This window comes from Xyrauchen texanus, chromosome 31 (genome assembly GCF_025860055.1).
Source record: "Xyrauchen texanus isolate HMW12.3.18 chromosome 31, RBS_HiC_50CHRs, whole genome shotgun sequence".
Classification (NCBI taxonomy): Eukaryota; Metazoa; Chordata; class Actinopteri; order Cypriniformes; family Catostomidae; genus Xyrauchen; species Xyrauchen texanus.
The window spans coordinates 22,670,056-22,691,159 of NC_068306.1; the positions used below are offsets into that span (position 1 = coordinate 22,670,056).

Here is a 21,104-nt window from a genome sequence, read left to right on the forward strand (position 1 = left end):
AGACTGTGACAAGGGTGCAGGTAAAGCCAAAGGAAAAAGGAGTTCTGGTCTCTCCCAGCACCTTGGATTTACTTTGGTATGACAGGTGTCTTTTATTAGGCCATGGTGCCTATTGATACAAACCCTCAGGGCTCAAATCACAGCACAATCGCACAACACAGTAACCAGCACTTATGTAACTGTAGGCACTTGCAGTGGTGGGGTACACTGCTGATTTGTCAATAATAGTCAGAATTGTAATCTGACAGAGATCATTGACTATACTGTAACAAACCAATAATTTCCAAACTGACATCCCTACTTCTGAATGAACTGGTTGTGCACAGGGTGGTCCTACACTAGTAGATGAATGCAATGTGCTGTTTAAACCACCACATACTGTATGTTTGTTTTCAATGTCAATTCAATTTAGGCCCTATGTGTACAGTGCGTTACAAAATACTCATTGCTACACATCAGCTTAAATAAGAATAGTGAATAAAGAAAATAAAGATATAAAGAGGTTTATTCACTGATTCATTTAGTACATCTTTTCACCAGCAGGTAGTGTGTCAAGCCAAATTGACCTTTAATCATGTGCTGGTCCAGTGGATATTTATTACAGACATCTATAATAAAATTTTTACTATTAAAATGCTAATTCTTGATATCAGCAATGAAATTACTACAAATGCTAATCTATGTCTTGGTTTGCACTCGTAAAAACATTAATTCTTGATATCAAGGATTACTTCATTGCTTGTGGAAATACCCATTCTTGTTATCAGAAATTTAATTTGAACTAGTAAAAACCATAATTTTTATATTTAACTTCATTTTTAGAATTCCCAAATTCTCTGTCATTCACTACTATTTAAAATGCAATTACAGTTAAATAATGAATTTCTTACTTGTTGAAAGTCCAAATATCAGCTACATATTTCTTACTATTAAAAAAAAGGACATTTTAATATCAATAAAGAATGTGAAAGATTTTGGGGCCTGGGTAGTTCAGCGAGTATTGATGCTGACTACCACCCCTGGAGTCGCAAGTTCAAATCCAGGGTGTGCTGAGTGACTCCAGCCAGGTCTCCTAAGCAAACAAATTGGCCCTGTTGCTAGGGAGGGTAGAGTCACATGGGGTAACCTCCTCATAGTCACGATTAGTGGTTCTCGCTCTCAATGTGGCACGTGGTAAGCTGTGCGTGGATCGCGGAGAGTAGCATGAGCCTCCACATGGTGAGAGTCTCCGTGGTGTCATCCACAACAAATCACGTGATAAGATGCGTGGATTGATGGTCTCAGAAGCGGAGGCAACTGAGACTCATCCTATGCCACCAGTATTGAGGTGAGTAACCACGCCACCATGAGGACTTAGTAAGCAGTGGGAATTGTGCATACCAAATTCGGGAGAAAAAAAAAGTAATTAAAAAATGCAAAAGAATTCCTGACCTCAACAATTGAATTACAGCTAGTAAAATATTGTCTGAAATTTGTTTTTCAATTATGCCAAGGTTAATTTCAGATAAATATTTTATATTGAGATTTTAACTAGTAAGAAAGATATCTTTAATTACTCATTTCCAGATACCTGAAACGAAATAAAACTAGTAGTAATTATTTGATTCTAGTGAAAAACGAATTCCAGATATCAAAAATGGACAGTTGCCGATGTAATAATTGAATTAATGGTATCAAAAATTACTATTTGTACATAGCTGATATTTGTACTTGGAATTTCAACTCTAAGAAATTCAGAGATATCTGTAATTGCATTTTGAATGGAAGAGAAGGACAAATCACTTCTCACAAATCTACTAGTGAAAATGCAGTTACAGATATCAAAATGTATGGTTCTTACTAGTTCAAATTCCATTTTTGATATCAAGAATGGATATTGACATAATTTTTATATCAATAATTAAAATGTTATTGATTTCAAAAACAACACATTCACTAGAAGTAATTTCATTGCTGATAGTCCTCCCAAATAAAAGCCATAGCATTTATGATTTGTTGGAAAAAAAAATAGTTTATCTTTGCAAATCTGCCAGATTCTTTTTTTAATGGACAATTTTATTATGAGCCATCTGTTCTATTTCTCTGCAAATCTTTTATAAAGGATCATTATTCTCATAGTCATTAATGGAATGAGCCTCACACTTTTAATTGTTTTTGCTTCACAACAGTATCACAGTCTCTTAATCACAGTAATGTTTAAAACAGGAAAAAAGATGAAGCCCTATCATTTCTCAATGAAATAACATAAAGCAAAGTATCCACAAGTATATGATCAAACAACAAAGGCTGCCTTGTCCAATATCTTCTCTCTGAAGCAGTGTGGACACTGAATTCTCACGGGGGAGAACACGGAAGTAGATAGGTGGAGAGAGAGGTGACTGGGTAGGTCAGTTTGGAGCAACATACATTCAATGAACATCAAACACCCTTGAGGGATCTCTAGAAAACTATATCCAAAAAGTCATTGACATAATTGCCATGATCAGACATGAAATGAAAAAAGTAATATGAAAATATAAGATTTTCAATGAGCATTTCAGTTTAGCAAATTTAGTAATAAAAACTGCACGTCAATTATAGTTACAGTAACAGAGTACAATAACACCATTAGGCTTTAAAAGGATAGTTCACCCAAAAATCAAGTCATTATTAGAGCTGTATATAATGCTCTATAAGAACCACCCTCGTGTTGTTCAAAACCAGTTTGACTTTCTTCTGTCAAACACCACAAGAGATGTTGAGCAGAATTACAGCCTCAGACACAATTCACTTTCATCGTCTATAAAAAAACATGGAATGAAAGTAAATGGTGGCTGAAACTAAAATACAGCCCAACGTCTCCTTTGTGCTTCATGGATTTGAGTAAATAATTACAGTATTTTCATTTTTAGGGGAACTATCCCTTTAAATCAGATGGCCTAACATAATTCCAGACAGTCGGGGAGGAAGATTAGACACTGATATTTGAGCAATTCTCATCTTATTTTCTTTTTTATAGGGTACTTCTTTTCCTCTGTATTAGGATGAAGTTTATACAAATATCACCAAATAATTAAGCCAACCTTCTTTCAATTTTTGGCACAGAAATGAGATCATAATAGTAATCATAATAAAAATAATAATTTAAAAAAGAACAGGCATTACATACATTAATAATGTCACAGAAAGTATACTGATTCCAAATTTACATGTTCAATTGAATTTCACACAAAACTTTACATTTAGTTAATTTCTATGTGCAAACCACTGTATATAATACATTATTCAACACAGGAAAAATCTATATTGTCCATATATAGTCTCCAGATTTGACGCTTCGCACACATTATAAACAAATTGTGCACACATTATAAATTTACATCTCGACTCGAGCACACTGAAGTTCTTAAGATGTGGTCATCCAATTCACCCAGTCTATGATGTTCAGTTTTGGCAGGTGATTTTTGGTAGGCATACACAGTTTGTATTTTCTTCTACAGTGAAAGGTATGATTGAATGTACAGAGAGGTAAAATTTTCCCCAATAGCAGGAAGAGCATAATCCTGGATAAAGAAGGCATACAGTAGTGATGGCATTGACAGATGCAAGTTCACAGCAAGGCTTGGGTTGTGCCAGTGGACGTATAACAGGCCTGAGGTTGGGATTCTTTATTCTTGAATGGTTGGAAAGATTATCCCACATCATCCTTGTTTTTGCATTTGCTCAAACAAATATAACACAGAGTGAAACAAATCCAAACAATTACAGGATTTCCAAGTGCTTCAATTTCTTTTAGTTGATAGGAGCTACATTGACTCGGAAGACGGTTATTGTATATTCAGCATTACTAAAAGGCATCCCTGGCATTTCTTTTCTCATAAACATACTGGCAGTTTCAATGGTAAACGATGAACAGAACAAATATAGGAAGCACGCTGCAAAAACACAATTTCTTGATATGTTTTTTTCAACTTGTTATCCAGGAAAAATAATATTAAGATATTAAGACTTTAGAGAATATTTCTTGAATGAAGATAATTTTTCTTACTCGATTGGCAAGTCGTTTCTTTTTGTTGTTGTTGTTTGTTTTAAGCATTAATGTAACAAAAATTCATGCTTAAAATAGGAAAAACTATTTGCCAATGTGATAATTAAAATAATCTGAATTCTAGATACAATGGATAAAAACATATCTTACACAGTCTTGCTTCTCAAGTAGGCTTAACCTTATAAAATAGCTTTTTAAGGATGTTAACTTTTTTATGGAAAAACAAATACGGATTAAGAAAAAAGACAAAGTCGTAAATAAGGACAACACTGACAAGCAAAGTGGAAGTCCACAAAGTACTTGATGCCAGATCCCAAAGACAATGTGTCACATGATCTGTGTAGCAATACCCTAGAGTACAAATAATTCAAGTTTTAAAAACACATATTAACAGCCTAAATGCTCTAACTATTCAGCAGCATTCATATTTTTTAAAAGGTTTGTCTGGTTTCTCAGTACTCTGTCTACTCACAGAGACCTATTCAGTTGTGTGAATTTAGTGTTGCAGTGTCAGACACTACTCGCATAAGACAAGTTGTGAAAAGACTTGTTTGACTATCGATGGCATTTGAACAACAGGGTGAACTGTCCCTTTAAAAAAATAATCAGTCATAAAAAAAGAAACAATACCAATGATCTTAAATGGATCAGACATATGTTAAAATTTTGGGGCAGTTGTACCTACAATAGAACACCTTCACATGTTTTCACCTTCACTGTAGGTTGGAGCTCATTTAAAGTGAAACGCAAAATTGTACACTATGTCACGCCCCACTGGGCAGTGTAGATTAATGGAGGCGCAGCAGTGGTGTGTGAAGGCCCAATGGCTCAGTGAGGCAGATAAGAGCTCAGAGACAGCAGACAAACTCCCTGCTTTTCAAGACTGATGAGGGGAGCCTTCAAATACCAAGACTGAAAATGTAACAACATGCAGGAAGAAGAATGCGTTTCACAGTGTAATGATTTGTTTTCCCAGAATGCACTCCCATACAAAAAAATAAACAAAATGGAGCATAGTCTCTTAGAGGAGGTCCAGGACAGTCTATAAAGGAAAATCAATGAAAAATGTGGACCGGCTGTTAAGAAAATGAAGGAAGGTTCAAATGGAGGAAGGGGCTCTGGTTTCATTTTTAAAATGTAATAGAAAACCAGATTGTTTCCATTGGAAATGTGTCAATTAAAGGTACAATCTACTCCAAAATGAAAATTCTAAAATAATTTACTCACCCTCATGTTGGCCCAAATCCATACGAATATCTTTCTTAAATGGAGATGTTAGGGAGAATGTTAGAATCCGACAGCCTCGGTCACCATTCACTTTCATGGGAAAAAAGATGTAATGAAAGTGAATGGTGTCTGTGAGCGTTTTCTCAAACAGGGTAACTAAATAACAGAATTTTCATTTTTTTGAGTGAACTATCCCTTTAAAAACAAGGCAGAAGCTTGACTGAAATGTTTTTAGTCAAATAGTATTTAAGTTGATAACAGAATTAATTTTTCATATATAATTAATGGAATACCAAAATTGCGGAAAATTTTTGTGGCACTTCAATGTACTGTGTTGTACGGAAGAGGATTAGGGCCAAGCAATAATAAAAAAAAATAAAGCCATCTCGAGATTAAAGTCATTATAATGCGAGATTAAACTCATTAAATTTCGAGAAAAAAGTCGAAATACAATCTTGAGAATAAACTCATTAAATATCGAGAATAAAGTCATTGTGTTTCGAGAAAAAACTCGTTAAGTTTAATCTCGCATTATAATGACTTTATTCTCGATATTTAATGAGTTTATTCTCAAGATTGTATTTCGACTTTTTTCTCAAAATTTAACGAGTTTAATTTCGCATTATAATGACTTTATTCTCGAGATGGTTTTATTTTTTTATTATTGCTTGTCCCTAATCCTCTTCCGTAGTGTTGGAACCTTTATGCTGAATTTGTTTAAATTGAAAAATAAAAATAAATCTACTTGTCACTTTGGGCTGGTGTGCAATGCTGAAAGGCAAGATTCACACCATTTGGTAAAACAATGACGAGAGAGATGCATGGTGATAACTTGGCCCAATCACAGTAATTCAGCAAAGTAATAAATTACTATACAATTCCTTTTATAAAGTGTGAAATGGGTTTCAGTTTAGGCTTAAAGGGATTGTTCACCCCAAAATGAAAATTCTCTCATGATTTACTCACCTTCCTGGCATCCCAGATGTGTGACATTCTTTTTTCCGCAGAACACAAATAAAGAGTTTTAAAAGATGATTTCAGCTCTGCAGGTCCTCACAATGGAAGTGAATGGGTGCCAAAATTGTGAAGCTCCAAAATCAGCATAAAGGCAGCATAAAAGTAATCCATACGACTCCAATGGTTAAATCCATGTGTTCAGATATGACATGATAGGTGTGGGTGAGAAACAGATCAATATTTAATTAATTTTTATCATAAAATGTCCTCTCTGCCCAGTAGGGGGTGATATGCCTTAAGACTGTGAATCACCAAAAACAGGAGAATAATGGGAAAGTGAAACTGAAGTGGAGATTGTCTGAGCAGGGAGGAGAATTTATAGTAAAAAATAAATTAAATATTGATCGGTTTCTCAACCACATATATCCTATCATGTCAGAAGACATTGATTTAACTAATGGAGTCTTAAGGACAACATAGAAGTAATCCATATGCGGATTTTGGAGCTTCAAAATTTTGGCACCCAGTCACTAGAATAGTATAGAACAATAGAGCGGAGATATTTTTCAAAAATCTTCATTTGTGTTCCGAAGAAAGAAAGTCATACACATCTGGGATAGCATGAGGGTGAGTAAATCATGAAAAAAACTTTCATTTTTGAGTGAACTTTTCCTTTAATGAGAGCTTTCCATTTCCATTTGAAGATAGCAATAAACATATTCAAATCAAAATAAATGTATGCACTGCCTGCACAAAAACAACAATATTGTCTGACAATGTCTCAAACAACCTCCCATAGTCTATTGCACACTTTTCACACACATCTTCACATTACACAGTGTTTTATATAATTTGATCTCTATCCAATATCATAAGCAAATAAAGAAAAAATAAATAACCAAATGATTTTCTGCCTTTGGATCTGCCTTTTGAAAGGCTGGTTCATGTCCCATGAAAACAATGTCAGTATTGGAACAGTGTCCTACCGCAAATAATTTAAATAAGTTCCATGTCCACATCAGCATCAGGCTATATTGCACACCTCCCACACAAAGACACTCGGATAAAAGATTCAAAATCTAAAATCGAGTAACAAAAATAGCAGTATCGAAAACATTTCAAAAGCAAAATAAATCTTCATGTAAGTGGAGAAATGTATAAATAGCTGGCAGGTGACAGCTAAAGGTAACTCATAAAAACATGCCAAGAAACTATCTCAAAGATAATCTGACTATAAAAGTGCTTTGCACAGTGGAAAAGGAGTTTGAAGTTTGCTACAGCTCTTGGGTCTTGAATGTGATGTATGTCACAGTTCTAAGAGATTGCATCTCACATGAGATTGCATCTTTTCCTGTGCTTGACAGCCACCATGTCTGTTCTTGATTGTGTTTGTTTTACCCCATTACTTTTTTAAACAAAGATTGATATTAGCATTAATATAATAACAATTTAAGTAAATTGAGCAGTGATGGATTCATTACTAGGTCACTATTTTTTTATAATAAAGCATGGCACATCATTTACAGGGTATCGGGGTAAGAGTGGGTAGTACAAACATCCATTTGCTAAACCAGCTGTCATATAAGCGCTATTTTTAATGAAATATAAAGACTCGAGTGGAGGTATCACATTTTTAATAGATCAATGCTATGTTCTTTCTATTTCTTAATGCCTGCCGCCTATTTCTCTTTATTTCCATCAGCACTCTCTAAAATCCTCCAGTCTCACTCATAATCTTACCCTTGTTCCATACATCCATTTCACTAAAAGGATAATTCACCAAAAATGAACATTCTGCTATAATTTACTCACCCTCATGTTGTTCCAAACCCACCTGACTTACTTTCGTGGAACACCAAAAGAGATGTCATTCTCCTCTTGTGTTTAACAAGAAATAGAAAGTCATACAGGTCGTAAAATAGCATGAGTGAGTAAATGATGACAGAATTTCCATTACTGATTGAACTAGCCCTTTAATTTCATCTTCCATCTCTCTCTCTGTTACTGTTCTCTTCTCCAGCCTTCAGCCTGAATCTATTAAACTTGTGTTTCTACGCCACTCAGTTTGGGGGTGAGGATCCGAGGTGTTACCCCAGAGTTGAGGTCCCTCTCGAACTCTAGCAACTGGCCCATAAAGTTAAGGTTGGGGGAAACTACTGGCCGGCGACCACGCACATATTTATAAGCATCGGTCATGGTCATGAGGGTGTGCTTCATCAGGTAAGCAATGACAATAGTCGCTGAGCGGGACACTCCTGCTTGGCAGTGCACAAGAACACCCCGTCCATACTGGTGAGCTTCCTCTGAAACAAACAAACAAACAAACAAACAAACAAACAAACAAAGACATCAAAGATGAGTCACATTTACTTTCGGTTGTCTTTTTATATCCATTGTTTTGTTCCATTTAAATCTCTCACACAGCTTTAAATAGATAGAAAGAGATAAGCAAAAAGAGCTGATAAAAATAGCTCCCCCAGCATAAAAGAAAAGCTTTTTAGCATGAACCTGACACAAGCGTTAAGACAGAATGATGCAAGCACAAAAATAAAATAAAACATGCAATATGGTAGTTAACAAGAAATTTCAAGCAGTGACAGCGGTATCCTATAGTGTGATAGCCTATGCTACACTTAATCTAAAATGATTTAAAACATTTTTTTAATTCTTTTATAATGTATATATTTGCAGTTTTTATGAACTTATGTTAAATAAGTAACAAATTAAATCTTTGCTTTTAAACATTAATTTTTCACACAGCAGAATACTTAACAGGGCTGTAAGCTTTTTTTAAGTGTTAACACTGGTGCCAGTGAACAAAAAAACTAACAATTTGCACAAATAATTTTTTTTATTGTTATTAAATGTTTTAAAATGATCTAATACCTATAATATAAATACATCTGTTTTTAAATGATCTATTAGAAATACAAAACATTTGATACAATGTCATGTTTTAAACACTTAATTGATACAATTATTATTTTTTAATTATTAATAATATTTATCACAATATAAATAATGGTCCTGTAACACCCTTGTATATTGCCGGACTGGCCATTTGGCTCCAACACCACAGAATATGTATTTATTATTTCCTTCCATGTAATACATTTTTTAATTTATTAATATTTTTAGCCTATTTTTTAAGATGTATCCATTTCAATGTAATAACAAATTTCCATCTAATTGAATTACCTAATCATTAACAAAATAAAATGTACAAATCTTTAAAAAATGCAAGTTATATTAATGACATTTTCTTCCAGACTATTCAATTCAATTTGATGGAAATTTGCTATTACATTGAAATGGATACATCTTAAAAATAGGCTAAAATATATATTTTTTTAGTGTTGATTGGTTTAAGGATAGACCACCCAAACCCTGTATCCATTGACCACTAATCTAAAGAGCTCATTAAACAGAAAGTATCCCACATGTTTCCTTCTCAGAAAGATGCTGAATCCAGTGCTATACAGAGTCAAAAGCAAACCATCGGTTTATCGGTTTAAGCTTGTCCACTGGAAATCAAGCAACTAGATCAGTTTCTGCCTGTCTGTATTCTACGCAGGCTATATAGACTTGGTCACATTTACCTTTGCACCAAATTCTGCAGGCGAAGAAGACGTGGGTGGATGTTAAGCGAGCATGAATCCTCCAAAAATTAATCGTCAAGCAGACACTTTTTTTCTGCACTTTAGAGACTCACAGCTAAAATGATGTCCTTGTCTAATGTAATTATCCAGTATATCTATGTATGAAGCCAAGGGTGTAAATATTTCTCCATGCTAATTTTTATTTACATATTCATATATTTAAAAAAAAAAAAACTTTGTAACATCTGCAGTGACATTGTTCTATCTACTACAATAATTATAATTCCCTAAGCATTGTTTCCCTACACATTTACACTTAGGCTACAAGAATAACAACACAACTTCGAGTGCCCAAGCATTTATGATTAAAACATTATGTTTCATTACTAAACATTACACAGTGCATAGTAAAAGCTCAAATTAATGTTCAGATAAAAACAAATTAATTTACTTAGCATTCTCTTATATACTTGTAGCCTATATTGTGATATATATCACAATATATCTACATCATACTTAATTATCATAAATGTGTAATCTTATGGAGTATTTTTCCTTGCCACAGCTGCCTTTGGCTTGCTCACTGGGGGCTTAAAAGACATTTAGGCATGATTTTCTTTAAAACTGTTTATCGAGTCTTTAAAATGCTTGTGAATGAAACACCGACTGCAACAGCTTTCCTTTTAGAGAACTCATAAGCATTACTGGAGGTGTTATTGAGGCTTTTAATAATTGCTCATCAAGCAGTGGACATATGCAAAGTTTTTGAAAGAGTGAACAAAAATAAAGAATGTAATTACTATCTCCACTATATCATATAATAACTGTAAAAAAAAAAAAAAACACATCAGATAACACTACAGTACAAATGTAGATATCACGGAAAGAAATAATTTTCTCCTCTGATTGATCGCTATCCTCTTACCATTTTTCTTAGATTAGTTTAATGATTTACACTGTATATCACAGATACATTAACAAATATCACATATAACACAAGCTTAATAAACATGATCAATTATTACATACAAAAATTCAAAAGGTGTTAATATAATTAAACAATGTAAATAATATGGATCATACTTATTCTTTTACTCATCCACTGTCCACCACTGCATCGGGCTATATCTATTCAACAACTACCAAGATTCCGCAGCAGTGAATATTGCGTAGTGCTCTTTGCTGCACTATTCTTAAAGGGCTTTATAGCGGTATTCACTTTCCTCCATGATTGCATTACATTTGAAGAATTCTGAACACTCACTGTCATTTCAAAATACCAATAATGTTACCAAACGAATGTAAAAAAAAATGTCAATGTTTTCATTGATCATAATATAAATATATTGGGGGTGCGGTGGTGTACTTGGTGTTTTTGATTCTGATTTTCTTATCCTAGAATCTACACCCCTGTACAAAGCTCAGCCAACACAGAGGTCACTACCAAATCAAGCAACTTCCTATGGGTCAACACTCCAAATTTTCCTGTCAAAGTTCACCAAACTTCAAATTCTTTGCAATTCTTCGAAATTCCTGATTGCGCAGATTCCCTCTAAGACAACTATATTTCACCCACATGGAATTTCGAAGTGCAAAGGTACAAAACACGACTGCATCTTAATGCGTGACCATCACGCCGCATAGAAGGAACATTACCACAACCCTGACAAAGTGTCCATGGCAACCAACTACAGTCAGAGCGCTTGAGATTTAGAAATAGCAAAGCAGACATCAGACTAATTCTTTGCTCTTTTTTCAAACTCTCCTCATAGGTGGAAATGACACGTGTGAATGGGTTAAAATTTGTCGACTCATATTATAATTTTACATTGCAAATGCGAGCAAAACTGTAACACTGTATATCCCTGATTTAAGTGACCTGCAAAAAGGATAAAATGTGATTAAAATGATGAATAACTTAAAAGTGATCAGTTATAGCAAATAGAAACTTGTAAACAGTTACAGCTCCTTAAACATATACTTTTCCTTATATATTCATATACATTTCTCCTAAACCCTTGATGTTGAATAAATAAAAAGTTAATGAACATGTTATTTGTAACTACCCCAAAACAGGTTGATGACTTAAAAACCTAAGTGAAGTGATTTAAAAAGTTATAGTGTCACAAACATTAGGATTAAATGTATACATGCCTTGCTTAAAAAGACCAGCTTAACCAGCAAGCAATTGCAATGATAGTTTGGGCTGGTTATGTTGGTTAGAGCTGGTTTGGTGATGGTTTAGCTAGTGGACCAGCATAGTCATGTTTTTCAACAGCAAAACATAGCTGGTGTAGCTGCTTGACCAACATTATCTTTCTGATGGTTAAGGTAGTTTAAAAGCCTAGTGGGGACACCAGCACACCAACATCACATGCTGGGGGATCAGCACCCAAAACACAACATAAGCAGGTGACCAGGAAAACTAGTCTTTTGAGAAGGACACTATGAGAAAGATGACCAATTCTCTCACCGATAAACTCAAAAACCTCCTCGAAGTACTGCCGCAGGTTCTGTTTGCTGTTGTCAGTAGCTGGGAGCCTTTTGTAGCGCACCAAGCCGGTGTCCAGGTGGTAGAGGGGAAGATGGGTGGTGACATTGACCACATAACCAATGTTAAGCCGAAGCAGTAGATCTAAATCTTGTGCATCTCTTTCATTGCCAAGGAAAAGGAAAGGAAGAATGGCACTGATCACAGCATTCTCCACATCCGGGGTCATCACACTCTCTTCAGATAGTGACGCTGGAAGGGAGGAGGAGAGTGGAAGAGAGAGGTGCACTGGCGAAAAAGACAAGAAAAAAAAAAAAAGATCAAAATATGACGCATAAGCAGAGCACCGTACACACACTGTACATTTGCTCTACCAGAATAAAGTTGAGTAAATGATGAGAGAATTATTATGTATGCATTTATAAAAAATAAGATTCTTCAATGGTTCTATGGGTTCAGCAGAGAACCCGCTTCTTTATCAAGAAAAATTTCAGGCAATAAAGGGTTCTTTAGTATCATTCATCGAAGAAAAATTTTTTGGATACCACATTATTGGTTTTTCAGATCAACATATTTGCTTCCTTTAAAGCACCAGTAGGATACATTTCTAATGAAGAAAATGCTTTTTCTAATAAACTACAGAGTGAAAATGTTTTGGGGGGAACTTGAAAATTAAAGTTATTTTTAAGGCCTCGATTTACAGTGCTTCTGTAGAAGTACATCTTCGTTCTTTTTTCAGGGGTAAAAAGAAGTTTTAAAAAGCCGAGCAACGGTATACTATTCTAAACATTCAGACACACACTACACCGCTGTGGTAGGCATTTAGAAGTACATTTAGATATGAGGATGTTACATGTTTAAAAATTTGTTATCAATGACTTTGACTCATTCTGAGTAGAATTCACATGAGGTCAGTAAAATAAGCTGTTTTAACCACTCGATGATGATGATTTATAGTAATATATACTGTTTGCAGTAGAAAAAGTATAATTTGTCTTGTTTACATTATGAATTAATGACGCTAATACCCTAACATGTTAAATGCGGCCATAATATGTACCAGTTACACTCAGTTATTGTAATATATTATGACACTGATACCATTGCAAAGATTGTGTCGCGGTGACAGTTTTTGATGAGATTACATCTGAGAAAATAAATCGTGGTTAACTGGTTTCACGATTATTTGCCATTTTTCTTATTATACAAGAGCAATGATGCAAAAATGCATAACATATAACAACTGAACGTCTTTGTGGACATATTTCTGGGGGATATGTGGACGCTAAGGGCAGCCCTACAATAAGAAATCTTATAAATGCACAAAAAATAAAGGAGGTATTTAATAAGAGACACTCCAATCTAGGGCATGACACCACTTATGAGCATCCCGAGCTCTGTGATGTGCTTCAGAGTAACCGGAGTGCTTCAAAAGTGAGTAAATGCAAGATTATTGAGGGTAAGCAACATGTAGCCTAGTTTGAGGCATCCAACAGTTTTTTCTTCTGCAACAGTTTATTTAAGCAATCCGTTGTCTGTCAGACACACCAACATAAAGAATGCTTTGAATAATGAGGACGTAAAAACTCTAGTAGGCTATCTAGTAACTACACGCAAAGCACCACGCAGTTAAACATTACAGAAACTAGCATATTTTAATTCATCACTTTGAAATCACCAAAGCTAAAAAATACTAAACTTACTAGTATATTGTTAGATGACTAGTGTAGCATCCTGTCCCATTTTTAAGATGTCTTTCTATGACTTCTGTCTGCATAATTTACATGCGATTTATTCAGTCAGTCATTTAAATGCTCCCTAACAGCCGATTTAAGTCACTTTTTTGGTGAATATGAGTCTGGTATATCGAATTATATTTAGTAGTTTCTGCATTTAAGCCCCAGTTTCATGAGAATTGAAAGTTCACGTTCAGTCCGCAACACCTGGCTAATCACCATGAGGCCACAGTCCGTAACCATAGCAACAGCTCCAGTACCCACACGGGCACAAGAGTTTTCACATTTAGGCTCAAAAAATCTTATGAATAACTCTTTTATATTAAATATTTATACATTATGAATATTATTTTTGCCACATCTAAATAAAGCATTTTTAAATAAAGAATTTTTTAATCTTGGTTAATTGTGAAACCGCATAATCGCGGCATCCCTGTTTGCACCAGCTCGATAACGCTGCACATCGCTGTGTTCATGTTGACTGATTTTGACTCACTGAACAACATAAACAAAATTAGCCATCGGCCTCAATGTAGGTGGAGCTCCAGGTCACACCAATCGATGACGTGGACAATGGCAGTAAGCTGTAAGCTGTTACCCCAGCGAGCTGTTACGAACCACTGAAACGATGCAAAAACACCTATTTAGCCAGATTTTGTTCTAAATTATATCACACCTGTTCATTCTTCAGTTTTGTAGGAAGTATATAGAGGCCTTTAGACATTCGAATTTGATACCATCAACACCTTATGTAAGGAAATTTGAATGACTATTTTAATCCATTCTTCTTATCTCAGTTTGAAGTTTCGGTGCTATTTTTCCTTTCCCTTTTTTGTTGCTCCCTTTAGCATGGCTAAAATTAAGCGTCATAATCCTTTAGTTTTTTTCGCAAAAGTTAACAAGTTTCAATAAGACATAAAAGAGAGTATGTCAGAATTTTAAGATGGATAGTTAAAAGGCAGAAAGGGTTTACAGCAGAAAAACTTGTGGATGTGAACCTCCATTCTAAAGCTGCATTAGTAAAACAATCTTTTGAAGCTGCCATGGATTATGTGCCCTGCAGATTATTTGAACCATTATTTTAATTTAAATACTATCAGTGCACAAAGGCCTACACCCTTATGATATGAAGGTCAGTACATTCAAGTGGCATTGGGAATGTGGGGACATTGAGTTCATCTTTCTGAGTGGTCAATCATCACCACCATATTACAAAGACATTAGGTCATTAAGATCTTTACCTCGACCATTTTCCACATCTTGTTCTCGGTTGAGCGAGTTGAGGACCAAGTGGAGTGATTGAGCAGAAGGTAAGGTGTGTCCACCCTCCCTCTCTCTCTGTTTGGGTTTGGGCTTAATGAGGGTACTGGGGGCAGAAGGTGGAGGGGAGAAAGAGGGAGGGGAATCCGGTGAGGGAGAGCGCAGGGACGGGGATTGCGGAAGTATGTCGTCATCAAACCCATCGCCATCCCCCATGCAAGCATCTCCCCCTTTGTTCCAAAGCCTCTTGAGGGAATCTCTTCCCTGGTCCCCACTGTTCCCTGATCCGATGAAGTCCAACACTGCCATCTTGCCTTGCTGGAGCCTCCGTCGTCCTGCCTGATCTGTCAAGTGAGAATGAGTTAATTCCATGAGGTTCCGGCAGTCAAGAATTACAGGGTTTTTGCCATTGCCAGTACTCTGATTTTGGCCCATGCAGGCCCTACCTGAGCCCATCCCAGTCCCTGCACTGTGGTGGTTAGGTTGGGTTTTAGAGCGAGTCATCTTCTTTGCTAGCTCCTCTGGCCAGATTGTGCGTACACTGAAGTCATCATCATCAGGCTGGTATCGTCCCATGGTACGTCCACCAATATTACAGCTTATGTTGGGAGGATTCCCTCTGTGCGGGTTAAAAGTCACTACAATGGGGTCACTACTGCAATAGCTGCATGTGGAGCTGCCAGTTTGGCTTGCTTTGGGATTGCAGCCACTGACGCAACTCTGGAGTGCCCTAAGAGGGGCGGATGAGGAAAGGGGAGCACAGGGAAGACAACCACCAACCAGTTTCTTATGGAAAGCAGCAGGGCTTTCAAAACCTCCAGCTTCTCCAGAACAAGATGCACAACCCAAAGGTCTGAGCAACCCTGTGCGACAGTCTGAGACAGTGCTGTTGGAAGAGGAGGTGTTAGTGGTGGATGCAGTAGAAAGACACCCTCCTAGAGTCTTTAGTCCCATGGTTCCACCTCCTCCGTTGGCAGCACTTGTTCCTTGCCTGTGGGAAAATGAAGAGGATGGGCTCGTACTATGTCCGTGGCAGCCAGCTGAGTGATCTCTCCCTCTTCTACAACGCACTAGCCTCCAACAGCCACAAGGGTGGGAAAAGTCAATGGTACAAGTGTGGTCTGGACTAGGGAAGCCTCCTCTGGAGGAAGTTGGCGAGAGAGGCAAAGCGTGAAAAATTTGGGGCCGATGTTCTTTAGTGGGAGAGGGCCGGGGATGACTGATGTGCTTGTAGGAGGTTGGGGGCTGGGATGGGAGTGAGGGTGGAACACCAGTGTAGTGAGGGTTTAGGATGGCAGCATGCGGTAATGGGGCTGAACTGTGGTGACGGGATAGGCTGTGGGCGTGGGGCAGTTGGTGGCCGGGTCCCAGTTTGGAGTTTTCTTTGTTTCCTACAGATGATACGTCTCTTTCACAGTGGGAGGGGTAGCTGGGAGTTGCAGAGCAATAATTTGATGGCAAGTCTCTCTCTCTTACTGGCTTGGGTTTTGACTGCCGTCTCTGAGCAGGTACAAATTCCAAGATCCCACCAGGAGATACTGTAAGTTGGTTCTGATGATGGTTACTGTGCTGAGTCCAATTTTGATTCTGATGATGGTTCTGGTGCTTCTCCACTAACTCGGAAGACTTCCCTTTGCATTTCCAGTCACCTTGTCCAGGATACAAGTGCAGGGACACCTTTTTAGTTTTGTTCCCCTTAATGCTTCCACTTCGGGTAAGACTGCTACTGCGGCCCTTGTCGAAATACAACCCTCCTCTTCCACCTTTGTCCACAGACACTTTAATGTCAATGTTATGAGTGTGCTTGTGAAGTCTGGGACCCAAAGTTACAGTCCCATTGCTGTGACAATGGCTAGTATTGTTGCCGCTGCCCTCAAAGAGGGCGCTTCTCTCTTCTTTATCTCTTTGAACATGGGATGATTGCCTGCGACTGCATTCCAAAGAAAGGAAGTTAGAGCCTGGATGGGGTTGTGGAGGAGGGGGTTGTAATGAGTGGGGTGTGGGCTTATTGTGAGTGGCAGAGCGGTGTGACGAAGACTGCGAAGTGGTCGGAGGGGAGGCCACGCGCAAGGCCAAACTTTTGGGCCGCTGAATAACCACTATGCGCTCGTCAAGAGGGAGTGGAGGCATCTGGGGCAGAGAAAGGCTGTGTTTTTGAAGCAAAGAGAAATAGAGACAAATTAATCCCAAACTGTCCCATTAATTTTGGTACTTGAGTACTTATAAAAAATACACACAGAAGACAAACATACTATACAAGTTTTTCACATACAGTTCATATTAGTCACAGCACAAAAATTTACATAAACAATTGTGATGAGTAACGCACAGAAGTCTTCTGTTTGTCATTCACAACCTTCCTTGTAATTAAATACAGTGAAACAATAACGAACAGCATACAGGGTAAGTCACAGTCGTTTGCCTGTTAAAAGACAAACCCTAATGTAACAGAAAGGCTTCTCTGACCCATTACGCTTTATAACATAAATGCCAAGGGTTCACGCCTTGCATAAAATGATCATCATTACATATACACATGCAAAATAATTATATACAAAGGGAAAGAAGGAAGTTTGTAATGATGTTACCTATTGTACGATATTATAGAATATGGCAATCATTAGATATAATAAAATGTTTATTGTTATCACCAACTTGTTGCAACACACTGACCTAGTCTGCTTGACAGGTCATATGTTGGACATTATTTATGGGATAGTTCACCTTAAAATGAAAATTATTTTCATAATTATCTCACCCACATGTTGTTCCAAACCTGTATGACTTTCTTCCCTGGAACACAAAAGGACATATTAGAGACTGACAGCCTCAGTCACCACTGAGTTTTATTGTATGGAAAATAGAGCAGCGATCAACAATTTAAAAAAGGATCCCTTGTGTTCTACGGAAGAAAGTCAAGCTTTGGAACAGCATGACGGTGTGTAAATGATGACAAAATTCACATTTTTGGGTGAACATTGAGAGTTTATCACAAAAACATGTTGTTGTCAAACATGTAAATGGAACGTAAATGTAACAATTAATATACAATAAAAGTAATCTGTTGGCTGCACAAATCGCCCCTCTATAGAGCAAAGCAGATCTGCTCATTAGTCTACATGGCCAGACATTAATAGTAGACATTATGGAGTGTCAATGGAAAGACCGTGAGAAGGTTAAGAGAAAGGACCGAAGGGTAAAAACAGAGAGAGCAAATGAGAGAAAGAGTAAAGACTGTGTTTGTGACAGAGAGAAAGAGAACCGATAAAGCACTACAGAGGGAACAATTACAGGATGTGACATGGCTCGATGGCTGGATCTTCCATTGACCTCATCATTGGGAGAAGGGGGGGTCATGCAAAACAGAAGGGTATACCTCTACACACACAGACCCCTGCACAGAGCCAGCACACCATGCTCTTATTTCCACAAGCATACATTCACGCACAGGGCTTGGTGATGGTATCCTCATCCTCTTTGCTTTTTCTCAGTCTTGCCTTTTGTAGCCTGTGGTAGTAAAGGGGGGTGGGTGGTTACACTGGCCCAGATTTGTCATATTGCAACATCACTCCAGTCACTTTAACTTACACACTAAACACCCCATCAGCATTATTTCACACAAAAACGACACGTGTAATGGCTTTTTTTCAATGCACCATGTTTTGAGCCAGAACAGCAGCATACACTTTTGCATCAGCGTTTGCTTGTGTCAAAGATGTACAGCATCAGCATCAATGAGCTAAGGGACCGGCTGACCACCAAGACAGCTACAAACAGTGATCAGGTTTCACTGATATCACCAAAAAGAATGGTATGCAGTTGTATAAATACAATAATGTTGCAATACATTATTAACTGAAGCATGAACACAAACAAACATCTAGTTGTGATATTACACTTTGGAACTGTCTCTTGTTTTAATATAGAGAAAGAAAGACCTCATCCATGCTATAGCCTTCAAGCATAACTGACACCATATATGCAAGTGATTCTAATGAAAAAGAAAGACATCATCCAAGTCATACTGATGCATTACTCACACACTGTGTTCTTGCGATTCATGTAATTCCCATTTATCAGTAAATTACACGCAGGCAACTCGAATCATTTCCAGGCATGTTTTGCAATCAAGCCAACAGTGTGCAACAGACGCATGGGCCTGCTCAACAACTGGAACCCTTGCTTGGGCCAAAATATGGATATGAACTCTTAACCTCATGAAATGGCTGTATTGTTTAAAGCCATGAGACTTGAGCAGCTATCAGGATAAAAAAGTGAAACGAGGAATCAATCAAATTATGTTCCGCATCGTCACACGTCATCACGTCTTAACACTGGAAAGCAGAATCACAGCAGTGGGCTACTCAAGTCTGAGAGCCTTTGTTTCTGCTGCTGACAGAACCGACCCCGCACACATACGCTTGAAGCAACGTCTGAAGAACGACCGTTTAAACAGATGTTTCACCACGAGATTAATAGAAGGCCTATAATGTTAGATATGTGTGCCTAAACTGGACCCTGAAAGAGAAAACAATAACGTCCATCCGGAGATCGGCAACTATATTGACTGTCACTTGTTAGGCCATGCTGATGCTGTCAAGCATTTTCAGATGCGCTTCCACTGTTGTCTAGTATTATACCTCTACGCCATTTGAGCTCAGAGGAAAATACACTTATTATATTTAAAATATAAACGTAGTGTATTTAAATGTCACCATTGCGTTTACACGATTTAATGGAAATTTGCTGCAGATCTATAAATGTATATCCAAAAAAATTTAAACAATAGATTATTGCAATAAATGTCTCACATTCTTTTCACTGAGCGACATTTTGTTGAAAACAAAATACGTCCCCTTTATTGCTTTAAACGCAAAGACACACAGTTGTAGTTTGCATATTAAGGCTTCTTTAATAAAACGAGAAAATGACTTACGTTATAAGCCGTATGTCCGCTGTATCGTCATTATTTGTAATTAGATTCCTGTGTTTCTCCGCGCGACAATTCCGCTCCAGTACCGCGAGACACTCACATAGCTGCAGTTATCTAAGGTTTGCCTTAATCTGAGGGTTAAACTTTAAACAAAATCCAAAGATGTCCATTAGTATATGAAGGTAAGACAATTTCCCCTCATACTGTTAAATTAATCTGTCCAAATCAGTATGCACGATAACAATGTATTCAGCAGCGCAATGTAACGTGCGCTTGTGTGTGTACTCTGCGTGTGCATGAGACAGCGCGCAATGTGGAGGGGGTGGGGGTGATGAAATGAAGGCGGGGTTTCTGTGTATATGACATCATCCTAAACCAATGACAAGAAGCATGTCAAATGTGTGTAAAAATGTCCACTTAACGTAATGTTCCTCTGTGGGCCCACAAAAAGTTTTTTTCTTTTTCTTATACGGCAATCATCAGACAGTTTATCATGGAGAAGATCTTGAAATGTGCTGGTTCACCACAGATGATTTATGAACAAATGGCAGACTAAAGGCAGGCACGTTGAGACAGATATGTAACTTAATTCAGTCCCTGACATTTTTCATCTCAAAGTTGTGTAGATTCATGCTATTCTCCGCGATCCACGCACAATTTACCACGCGCCCCACTGAGTGCAAGAACCCCTAATCGCGACCACGAGTAATTTACTCCATGTGACTCTACCTTCCCTAGCAACCAGGCCAATCTGGTTGCTTAGGAGACCTGGCTGGAGTCACTAAGCTCACCCAGAGGTGGTAGTCAACGTTAATACTCGCTGAACATTTTTAAGACAATTAGAAATAGAATATGTTTTTTATTTATTTTTTAT

The 21,104-nt window shown here is 37.3% G+C and overlaps 1 protein-coding gene across 1 annotated transcript; it reads right to left on the reverse strand.

The window, feature by feature from the left end:
* Positions 1 to 7,041: 7,041 nt before the first annotated feature.
* On the reverse strand, positions 7,042 to 20,395 carry si:dkey-175m17.7 (uncharacterized). Its single transcript, XM_052099544.1, has 4 exons — positions 20,234 to 20,395; positions 15,279 to 17,443; positions 12,284 to 12,589; positions 7,042 to 8,514 (listed from the first exon to the last, which is right to left on the reverse strand). Exons 2-4 carry the CDS (start codon positions 17,425 to 17,427, stop codon positions 8,249 to 8,251), a joined length of 2,721 nt encoding a protein of 906 aa, XP_051955504.1. The 5' UTR covers positions 17,428 to 17,443; positions 20,234 to 20,395; the 3' UTR covers positions 7,042 to 8,248.
* Between the last annotated feature and the right edge of the window lie 709 nt (positions 20,396 to 21,104).

What these genes read in the sequence shown, in the direction of transcription:
- si:dkey-175m17.7 (XM_052099544.1), bottom strand. Translation starts at nt 17,427, where the DNA reads ATGCCTCCACTCCCTCTTGACGAGCGCATAGTGGTTATTCAGCGGCCC. An exon ending in AGATGTGGAAAATGGTCGAG is followed by an intron (nt 12,590 to 15,278) that starts GTAAAGATCTTA and finishes CTTTTTCGCCAG; the next exon opens with TGCACCTCTCTCTTCCACTC. An exon ending in GGAGGTTTTTGAGTTTATCG is followed by an intron (nt 8,515 to 12,283) that starts GTGAGAGAATTG and finishes TGTTTGTTTCAG; the next exon opens with AGGAAGCTCACCAGTATGGA.